At 40.1% G+C, this 11,832-nt stretch overlaps 1 protein-coding gene across 1 annotated transcript in view; it reads right to left on the reverse strand.

The window, feature by feature from the left end:
* The window catches only part of RORB (RAR related orphan receptor B), a 138,792-nt gene extending 127,971 nt beyond the window's left edge, over positions 1-10,821 (reverse strand). Inside the window, exon 1 of the mRNA XM_014054578.2 lies at positions 10,064-10,821. Coding sequence (XP_013910053.1) covers positions 10,064-10,070 — 7 coding nt within the window. The 5' untranslated portion in view covers positions 10,071-10,821. The remainder of the gene's footprint in view (positions 1-10,063) is intronic.
* Between the last annotated feature and the right edge of the window lie 1,011 nt (positions 10,822-11,832).

An 11,832-nucleotide genomic window follows, 5' to 3' on the forward strand; every position in this document is an offset into this window, starting at 1 on the left:
TGGTTCCAGATTGGTAGACCTTTTCAGAAAAAAATGAGGTATTGGTTGAGAAGCTAGCAATTTATATGTCATTTATACAATCCAATTTAAATTCATTTTACAAAATTATTACAGACCAAGATGCATTATATACTATAAACTCATTCTTGAGCAAACATGCCAAAGATTCTACTGTTAGCTTGTTATATCCTATATGTACAATCAATAAATAAAATTCCAGTCCAGAACATACCAAATCATAGAGAACTCTCACTGAATTTACTTCTGAGTAAATATAATTATGACAGTACTACATATATTTATTTCATATGTGTAAGTTACGGAAAAGTTTACACTTTCTTTTTAATGCCAAATAATTTATTCAGACTTGGAAGACTCCTAAATGATAAATCTATTCCATTTAATACCATTGTATTTTGGTTTAAATGTTGCTCATTTTTTTAGCTTTAGCTATCGCAAGTTCAGACTGTGGTTGAACCAATTTGGATTAGTTTAATAAGTTGCATATGAAAATATTAATTTTAGATTGTATCATTCATGGGCCCCAATGCATATTCATGTCATAAGACTGAACTTTCTATTAAAAAACAAAATAAAAATACATTGATCAAGAGGTGTAAAGAGACAAGAGCTAAAGGAACAATTGCAATTTTGACTGTATCTATACGTATGGAAGATAGCAGAAGGAATTTTGACATATTATATTACTAATATAATATTAGCTAATTATATTACTCATTTTTAATATTATAATTAGCTATAACATAATTATGTTGTTTAGTTTTAGCCATAATTATTTTTATTTGGCCAAGTTAATACATTACATTATGAGAAGTAATGATTATACTTAGCAATTTATTATCAATGTTAGAAAAATGCTAATTTCTGAAACAGTTGTGCTTAATATTTGTGGCTTGCATATAGAATTGCATCATTAAATTCAGAGTAACATCTTTTTTAGCAAAGGAAGCACTTTCCTCTAACCAGTCCCACCCAGAGTAGTCAATAGTAGTAATGAACTGAATATTCCAAAACCCCACATCTGTTTCAGTTCTCCAATAGTAGCTTTAGTAACTTTAATATGTACAGTTCTACGCCTATAACAGTAATCCATTTACACAAATTTATTACAAAATTCAGTAGGAGCAGGATTATATCCTTTGTTAATGTTAAATAAATTGTACGGCTTTGATGACTACAGAGACAGTTTAATCTTGCATTTCATACAACCTCAAGCTATTAGATATCACATGGTTGTACAATATACATTTTCAAATTTGATTTGCTTTGTTCATGGGAGTAGCCTCAGGATAGCAACATTTCCCTGCAGTCTTATGAAATAATTCTCAAATAATGAGTTCATCTGGCAAGTAACTACTGTTATTTGACCTTTAGTTGAAAGAGTACTTTGTTTTCACTGCTTTGAATTCAGAGATAATTTCAATCACTTTTTTTTTGACATAGACATCTTCATACCATTTCTTAAAATTATTGTGGATGTTGCCAGCTTCTCAGCATAATTCAGTCACGAGAAAATGAGGTAACATACTGAGATCAATTACCAAAAACAGAGTCTTCACTACATATTCTAATAAAGTATAATTAATATACTCTAAATAAATAATTAAGATACAAAGCTCTCTTGTTTCCAATGGGGAACTATTAACTGTGCAAACAGGTAATAAAGTTTTAAAATGCTTCTTTTGGTTGAATTATGAACACACTATGAAACTCTTGTCATTCAAACAATGCTGCAGCACTATCTGTTCTTACCCAGAAACTCAAATGAGTTTATTCCTGGAAACAAATGTATAGGTTTGTACTATTTATCTGTTGAAATCTGTGAGAATCATGGATTAGGGATTATGAAGGTGCCATCATGGTAAAAAACACATAGCTTGGTAGGCATACATGAAAGATAAAATCAAGAGAAAAATTATAGTCTTCAACTGTGCTGCATGTGTGTATGCATGTAAATGTTATTAATGGGAATGGATTTAAAAATATGGTGTAAAATTAAGCTAACATTCTCATTCAGATAGTTTTTATATTTAAAAGGACTTTGTGCAATTATACAAAGCTCAGTCCAGATAAACTTAGAATTTGAATTTAATTTGAAACATACAAAGAAATTTTAAAAGGAATTTTACACAAGATATTGTGAATATGTTATTAAATTCTTATTTGAATGCTTTTTTATTTTTTATTATTCTCCTGTTTAAGAGGGTTGTCAAGATTGTTGTTGCTATATTACAACTCGCAAGCAATTCTACTAAAAGCCACACTTCCATGGTAAAGCATGATTTATCACTATTGTCAGTACACACCTATGAATTTCTTTGTTAAAACTGGAGGAATGAATTACAGGCTATAAAAGAAGTAACTTGACTTATAAGTCAGTAGCAAATATCATTCATTTGTGATTTGAACAATCATTATGTTATCATCTGTCTTTTTGTTGTTTTAATTAAAAAAGCAAATGTCCATCAATTTCATATATGTAATGCTAATTCTCTGTCAAGTTTTGCATCAACTGAAAAGGTGAGAAAATATTTATTTGATAGGTCTTGAGCTGGCTTTTCATAACCAGGTAACTATTGCAAAAATACAGGTAGTCCTCGATTTAAAACCACAAAATTTATGTTGATAAATGAGACATTTGTTAAATGATATTGGCACCATTTTGCAATTTTTCTTGCTGTTGTTAAGTGAATCACTGCAGATGTTAAGTTAGTAGCATGATAGTTAAGAGAATCTGGCTTCACCATTGACTTTGCTTACCAGAAGGTTTCAAAAGAGGTTCACGTGACCCCAGGGTACTGCAAAGGTCATAAATATGAATCAGTTGCCAAGCATCTGAATTTTGATCACATGACCATAGTGATGCAGCAAAAGTCATAAGTGTGAAAAATGGTCATAAGTAACTTTTTTCAGTGATGTAACTTTGAATGGTCATTAAATGAACTGTTGTAAGTCAAGGACTACTGTAATGGCAACAGCTATTCTTGATAAAATGTATTAATCAAATTAATTTAGCAACACCTTTTCAAAAGGGATTTGAAGTCACAATTCATTTCTAAAACACTATCAACTGAAAATGAAAACAGAAATATACTATATTATATATACAAATATCCTATTAACGGTAATATATAATTTTAAAATAATAAACTGCTGAATGTTGTTTACATTAATTCAGCAATTTGAAAATTAAGCCTTATTTGCGACAATACATATTTCAATCTGAAAATCACATTCACATTTTGATCATTTCCTATCAGTAGCTTTGTTTCTTACAACATTTGAAACCAGTTTTTCTCTAAAATATTAAATAAAGTATTGAGAGAAAAGCATGTCAGAAAGATTTTGAGGATTTGATCAAACTAGATTTGAAACTTACTTACACAGGGATTGCCAAAAAGTTAGGTATATTTACTTGGGAGAAAGCCCTACTGAAGCAGCTAATTATTTCTGAATATACATACATTATACTGTGGTGTAGTTATTAAGGTATTGACCAGAACTGCAGAAACTCTGTTTTCTGTCCACCATCTGCCATGGACTATGCTACTTTGGCCATTCATTCACTCCTAGTCCAATTTACCTTACTGAGTTGTTCTTGTGGCAAAAATGGCAGGATAGAGCACTATATACACTGCTGGAGCTCCTGAATGAAGCAAACAAAGAAACAGGCTATTCTATAAGAAACTGTTTGACGGAACTAGCTAAAATCTACCTAGTAGATTTTACCTAATAATCTAACTTTTTTTTACTACCTAGCTAGTGTATAGCTTTGAATAAAACTGGGAAATAAAATACCAGGAAAAGTGCAAATATACAGAATTCAAAGAAGACTGATTAGTTTTTAATTTATAATTTATAATTTGATTGGAAAGCAACTTTTGCTAATAGAAATATCAAAAATCACTAAAGTAGATGTATAAATTGCAATGTATCTTTTGGTTTGCAACTTATGATAGATTTGACTTCATGCTTGAATTTCAGTGAAGGCCTTTCTGGTTACAGTTTTTTGTAGTAAAAATACAAAGTTCAAATTTTGTCATATGGTCCTTCTAGAAGTCAATGATTTCCCACATCATTTTTATCTTATTTTGGCTTGCTCAGTTCAATAACTAAGTTCACAATGATGAACAGAACTATCAATTCCTGTCAGGCCTATGGCCGTGATGATGTAAGTCAGCAGTACTGACTATTGCAAGGGTATTGTAATGTAAACATTGTCTCTTAAGATTCAGCAATTGCTAATATGATAATAAGTCACCATGTTTCAAAAACACATCATTAGCAATAATTAAAGGATAAGTTTTTTAAGTTAATAAGATGATAACATTACCTGTATTTCAATGTTGAGGAGAAAATATTTGGAATGGTCTTTGATGAATCAGTGAAATTGCCTAAATTGTTGATGAGGAAGGGAACCGAAGTACCACAGTTGAACAAACTGCTGGAAGATGTGATTATGAACTGTGATAACAGTTTGGATGTTATTTTATGCATTTTTAAAAAAATACAACAGTGATAAAAGCGATTTAGACTATGTTCTGAATTTTCAAAAACTGCTTTTTTGTTATTTTACATACACAAAAAGAAAAATTTTAAAATAATAACAAAAACAAGAGTAAAAATGATTGTCAGTTGAAATGTTCCAATATATGTTTTTTTTTTAAAAAAAAACAAAAAACAGGAATCACAATCTGGGTGTGTATTTTCAGTTGGGCAGTATAGTGTTTTGATTATCTGGTGTTTATATTTTTAACTTAAGCATTGTAGAATTGTGCTTGATTTTCCACACAAATGGACATCTTAATTCAGTAACATAAGTAGTATCACACTCTTTCTTTTCATATTTCCTCTCTATCTGAAAGACAAGTGTCCTTAAAGCAAAACCAGTTTCAAACTAGATATAGATTGAAGCAGACTACAGCAAGACTAGGATGTCAAAACACTTATCATCTATCTTTGAAATATTTCAGTAGCACAATCAAGCCTAATCTTGTTGAGGCTTCAGGACAGTTTCTAAACCGCAATAAAATAGGGTAAGTGAACCACCTCAACCCAGTCTGTTGAGTTGCGCGGTAAGGCTTCAGAGAACAGATAACCGCCGCGAGGACAGGATCCAGCCCCCTCCTCTCTCTTTTTTTTCGGATATCACGGACCTTGGCTGGACTTCCCGCAACCCCTTCACAGTTGACAAGGCAGATAAGATCTCCCGCTCGCCTTTCTCTGAGTGGGGTGGAATTAATAAACTGTGCGAAGTTTGGGATTTTGGGGATGGAAAAGATTTTGAAAAAGTTTCAAAAAAGTTAAGGTCGCTATTATACTTCCAAAAGAAAAGAAAAGCAGCTTAATAAATACCCAAACCTCTCAGCTTCGTTTATTTGAGCAGAAGTTTTGCCCTCACTTTGGAAGGTCGTGGTTTGATTTTGCTGAAAGTACTCTAGGGATTGCCCGGAACTTTCCTCTTCGGAACCAAAACTTTAAAAAAAAACAAAAACGGGGAGATTAATTTTCCAAGAACCAAAGTCTGCTTCCTTTCCAACGAATACTAGCGCTGAAGACTGGTCCGACTGAAGGTCGGGGACACCCCGCAGCTGATTTTTAGAAACAAGATTGGGGGGAGCATTTACGGTGCCAGTCCAGCAAGAGGGAGCTCAATAAGATATTTGGTTCTCGCGCCGGTGTGGCCCGAGATATCCGCTTTTCAAATCTACCAAAGCTAAACACCCCTAGAATGCAGCTTCCTTAAGGGAAAAGTTCTGCCAAATGCTGCCAAATTGGGGAGGGGGGAGAAGCGGAATCCCAGAAAATGAGGAGGGGGTTGTTGATTTCCAGTGAGGGTCGCTGTCGAGTCCTGTGGCCTTCCCGGCATTTCATCCTTCATAATACAATATTAAAAAAGACAAGCAAGAGAAATTCGTGACAAGCGGCAGGATCGATCTAATCGGACTTTTAAAGGTTTACAAAGAAATGGGTGAGTCAAGGAGGCGTTTCCGTCGTTCAGGAGTTTATATTGAAGTGGTAAAAGACTAGACAGGTAAGATGGGGACTTTTGATGGATACTATAATTACACAGCTGAGATCAACATAGACTAAGACATCATGCCTATCCAGTTTATTGATTTCAAAGGAAAGCCGGCTAAGGACGTTAGAAAGCGTTTTTATATTTCCTCCAAGATAAATGCCGCTGAAATCATTGGAACTTATTTCCTGATTTGCCTTAGAATTGCCAGCCTCATTTCATTTGCAAAAGGCGCACCCTTTCCATTACTTGCGGCCTGGCCTTCAAGCAGGAGTTGCCAACCGTGCCAATCGCTTCTTTAACAGTAACAGGAGAGGTTCTCAGGAAAAATCAGCCCGTTTTATAAGAACACGAGCGCTTGAGTTGATGAAGTTTCTAAATCGAATTAGCCACTTAGCATACGGAAACTGAGACGATCTGATGAATTGGAAAATGAAAAGTAGGGTACAATTATTATACAATATAACTAGATGGAGGCTAGAAATGGGGTCAAATATTTAAATGAAGGGTGCCAATTTATTTTCAAATTAACTTTTCTTTTTAAAAAAATGAAATACACAAATTAGGTCTATGCATGTCCTTTAGGAAACCCGGAGCTCTGGTCCACAGAGCGCTTAGGATTTCGCGGGATAAGAACGAAGAGCAGATTCAGACAGCTTTCGCTGAATAATCTCCGCCTGTCAAACGCTGGAGGCTGGGATGGTCTTGCTCTGGTCTTTGGACTTATTTTCTCAGCTGAGAGAAGTAGGTCAGTGGAGCACATGACAAAGGCCCAGGCCAACCCGAAGCAGAGGCAGCCGCAGAGCAGATAAGCGCCACGAAGCTTTGGCAGATGAATTCCGAATTCGCCCAACTGGCCCCTACAACTTGCGAGTCCAGTAAGCACAGCCCTGCCAAAACCAGCAGTATGCCAATCACTTTGGGCGATCTTGATCCTATATTTTTTCGCTTACCTACCCACCCGCCCATTAGTAGTACTTGTCCCTATCTCACCTGGACCAATCGGACGCAACTGATTAGCGCAGGGTTGGATTCAGAAATAACCCTCCCCCCAGCCAACCAAAGAGATCCATTTCCAAAAGGCGTGCTTAGCCATCTTTACAGAATCTTAACCGCGAGCGAACTCTATGGGAGTTATTCCCAAGTAAACCTGCATGAGGGGGGAATGGCACTACCAACGTCTACTTCGAAGTAAATTTAATTGAATGCGGTTGTGGTAGTAAAGTAGTTTTCGGTGTACTTGACAGATTCTGTCAAATCGGAAGCCTAATTTTATGCCCTCTTCTTTACCAATCATGTTTAGACCCCTCTCCAGGGACCAAAGGCAAAGTGGACGTCCACTGCATAGAAAAGCGCTTGGAGCGGGTGTATATTTCTTAGCTCTTCAGCAGTTACGGCGGAGGAATTTCAAGATCGGGCGGGGTTCTTATAGTTTACGAAGCAGGACCTTCGTCAATCTAAGAACTTAAAAGCCTAGTTTCTGCCCAACTACCCGAGCATTGAAGTCCTCAGGTCAGATCCTTGGAGGAGTCCCATCCTCGCCGACTCCTAGCAATAGTCCGGCAGAAGCCGCGCATCCCTTCATTAGACCCCTAAGTAAGGACACTCGAGACCGCTGGGTCGTTTTACAGCCACCCTCCGCTGTCACCGGAACATACAAATATTGTAAGTCTCTCTGCACTACCGACCTTTTTCTTGACATTCATTCTCCGATTTAGAAAGGAGTCGGTTGTTTTGACCAGGATCTCCCGCTGTTTTAGATGGGGAAGGGGTCAACAAGTAGACAAACTCCGCGCTTGCTTTGTGGAAACACACCCACCAAGTATTTTCTACTTGAACTGCACTTCATATGCTTTAAGAAAGTGACAATAGGATATCCTAATTAACAGGATCTTCTTCATCCCCCGTAATTTCTTCTCTTATCCTCAGATGTATTCCAATCATTTAAGTGAACGCCTGCCATTTTTCGGTCATGTTAACCAAGCAGGAAAGTACCTGCCGCCAGAGAAGAAAGTTCACCTGTATTTAGGCTGTAACTAGAGCGGGTTTACTTTAAAAGGGGGTGGGAATGGGGGTGGGAGTGGAAATGACGGTCTTTAAAAAAAATAAAGGCCTTTTTGCTTGCAATCCCGTTTTTTAAATGAATGGCGATTGGAAACAAGATCTGCATTAATCTGTAAATTTGGATGTTTAAAAGTAGACGCGCGCCTTCGGGGAAAGAGAGCGAATCTAGGAGCGTCTCTCCAACCCAAACAACCCAATCTACCACTAATCACTGGATATGCAGGAGGCCAATTTCAACAGGATTGTGCAATTTAACCAGAAAACAACGCAAAAGCTCTCTATACCAAAGATCCGCGAGAAATCTCCTCTGGACGGTGCAATGGTGTGAGGAGACACAATAAGGGATAACGCACTGAAGGAATGAATGAGGCTCTGGATTTATATTCTGTCGAGGAAGTGAATTATTCGAAAGTGAGAAGGGGGCAGGTCATCCAATTTCCTTTTGGGATTTGAGAAGTACTGTACTGATAGGAGTGCTCCGTCAATTATGATCAATAATGCAATCTTTGGATTCTCTGTCTTTCTCTGCTCCAGCCATCCTCTTGCTATTCAATGTTTCATACCCTAATCAGTCCACATGGAAACATGTTTAAATCTGATAAATACATTCAGAGACTTGAATCAGTGAAAATTATCTCAAGGCCACCAGAAAAGTTGATACTCAAGGAATATATTTGGAAGACAGAAGCTGGGAAGGATGGCAGGTGTGTATATTGCTGCTGGTGGTGAAGTAGGTTTCCCACTTGCAGACAGCTCAGCCTTTCCTCCAAATATTTTAAGAACCTCCTGAAGTCATCTTCAACACTCCAAGTTTGGCACACTGTACAATAAGCCTGCAAAGCCACAGAGTGCCATGGCTCCATGGTCAATGGACCATGGAGCCATGAAAAAAAATAGATTAATAAGCATCACAAAGGATAGGAATTGGATGCAAAAAGACAAATGTCTATCTAGATGGACCACGAGTTAAAATGATTGAATGTTGTCCAAAACTGCACACTGAAAAGAGTGAACTGATCCATAGTATTCTGCAGCTGATTCCATCAGAACTTTTTCTTCAGTTCTGGTGAGTGCCAGACCACAACTCCAACATTGCCAGCTTGCATTTTCTCTAGGAAAATGTACGTAGCATCTAAAGTATTTGGGGTAGTGGGATGGAGAGCTTAGAAAGTTGCCTAAAAAGAAGCCTCACTTGCCAGCTTTACTTCCAATCCTGCTTGCCAAGCATCCTTTAGTCAAATTAGTAGTCTAGACCCAGTTCTTCCCAGAGTCCTTTCCTTCTTACTGCTTACAGGCCATATACACTTTGTTTAACCCAACTTGATTGCCTTCATTGGACTGGAGTCCAAGGATGGCATACCAGTTTGGAATAGGCTGGTCTAAGTTTCCAGTGAAAACTATACATTTTTAACTAGTTTCTCCTCCTCCTCCTCCTCCTCCTCCTCCTCCTCCTCCTCCTCCTCCTCCTCCTCCTCCTCCTCCTCCTCCTCCTCCTCCTCCTCCTCCTCCTCCTCCTCCTCCTCCTCCTCCTCCAGGCCTAGCAACCACTATCTTTCTCCGTCTCAAATTTCCCACTCCCATTCCAAGGGAGCATCTCTGCTCACCAGCGTTTGCTCAGAAGTCGTCAAAGTAGCAAAACTTCTGCCTGCTGTTTTTGCAGAAAGGAGAGGGACCTTCAAAGAGATCCTCAACCCCCAACCCCACCCCAAATGGCGGCGGGAGGCGGTAGGAGATGGGAGACAAGACACAGACATAGACCATATCTGCCAAAAAGATAAGAAAAAAAGAGAACTTTCTGATAATGTGGCAGGATCCACTACCTCCCCCATCTCTAACCCTTCTCCAGTTCCCTTCAGAAGCATTTCCTAAAGGTTGACTCGCCCGGTCCTTCCCTCCCTCGCTCCCCACCCTCTTTCCCTCCCTCCCCGGCCACGCCGAGGACACCGTCCCGCCCTTTACCTCGCATGGTGCTGGTGAGTCCCCGCTCGGCGCGGTCATGTAGCTCTCAACTTAAATCCCCTCCTCAGCAAGAGCGAAGGCGGCGGTTGTAGAGAGCCTGTCCCGCTGCGGCAACCATTCCTCCCACAAGGTGCTTCGTCTTTCTTTTCTTCCCGCTCCTTTTAACTTTCTTTTCTTCTTTTTCTTCTTCTCTCTCTTTTCTTTCTATTTCGTCAGGGATTATAATCTCTCTCTCTCTCGCCTCAGCCGCCAAAATGCTCTCAAAAAGTCTCTCTGGGCGACTCGTTGGATTCGAGCGGGGTCGGTCGTCTTCCCCGCTCCTCTCCCGGCCTCCGAGCGCTCGCTCGGTCCCTTCTGCCCGGGCTTTTCAAGTCCGCAACAACACCCGACTTGCGAAGCTTCTTTTGTGATTCCCGCAGCCTGGAGAGCGGCGGCGGCGGCAGGAGCCGGCGGGGGAAGGGGACTTGTTGTCGGATGGATGGTTGTGAGGAGGGGGGGTGGGGAGAGAAACAAATCAGACGAAAAGGGAAAAAGGCGGAGGAGAGGAGTTGCGCTTTTTGGAAGGAAGGGAGGAAAAAAGCCCAGCCACCGCAAAGAAGCAAAGGAGGAGGAGGAAGAGGCGGCTACGGACGGTAGAGCCTGTGCGTTTTCACACAACAGTTGTGCCTGTTTGGAGCAGATTTCCCCGACGCGTCTGTTTTCATCCTTCGGTTGTTACAAGGACACGCAGGAAACAGGAGCGCGAGGGAGCTTGAGTGGGAAAGCTGCAAAGAAGCTTATAGCGGAGGGCGGGCAGCGCCGGTTACTTCACGCTCCGCCTCCTGTCAAGCCCCTCGGCCAATCCGAAGCTGCCGGAGTTGGAAGCCCTGGCGAAGGGAAGAGTCTCGGCCTGGGCGCCGGAGGAAGCGACTGAGGGGGAGGGGGGAGGCGGAGTTTGGCAGACGCTTTGTCGAGAGCGAAAGCTGGGCGGGGCCGAGGGAAGGAGGAGACGTACAGGGAGCGCGCGGGGGTGCGCGTACGCGCGCCTGCCTTCGCTCGTGCTCTCTGTGGCTGGCGGCCACGCTCCGCTTTCTTGATTCCCTTTCGTCGCTTTCTGGGCGAAGCCTCGCGCGCTTCAGACGGTTTGTTAACTTGCGGTCGGCGGTTTGAGGTGAATTAGTCTCCGGAAAAGCTTGGCTCGGCGTCGTTGGAACTGGGTCCTCTCACTTCTCCGCTTCTCTGTCCTGCCGTCACCCCGAACAAGGGGGTGGGAGGGGTTGATTTCCTGTTCTCAAAGCGCTCCCGTCCCACCTTGGACGGGTCTGAAGAGATTTCTTCGCTCTGCTTCTCTCTGGCTTCTCTCCTTAAATTGATTAGAAGGATGTTTTTGTGTGCGCGCGTGTGTGTGTGTGTGTGTGTGAGAGAGAGACGCGGTTTCTTAACCTTTATGTAGTAGATTTGAGTATATAATAAAGCAATAAGCAGATCTCCAGATGCCGTTAAGAAAGACTTCAGAACTGTACAGAACTGTTACAGAACTGCAAAATGAAATACAGATGCAGAAGAACATGACATTATTTTTAACTTTTAGATGATATAAAGTTATCTCTTATACAACAGGATCCTTGGATGCAGGTGTTAAAAAGAACACAAGATCATCCCATCCATCCATCCAATCCACAACCAAGTAATTTATTTTAATTAAAACCAAGAAAAAAGCCACAAAATTGGGGTGGTATAGAAATCAGCTGAAAGTGGTGTAGAAGCCAGCTGAAACACACAATATTGTG

Source organism: Thamnophis sirtalis, unplaced genomic scaffold (assembly GCF_051295495.1).
Source record: "Thamnophis sirtalis isolate CommonGarterSnake01/CBP01778 unplaced genomic scaffold, rThaSir2_p1.2 scaffold_5, whole genome shotgun sequence".
Taxonomy (NCBI): Eukaryota; Metazoa; Chordata; class Lepidosauria; order Squamata; family Natricidae; genus Thamnophis; species Thamnophis sirtalis.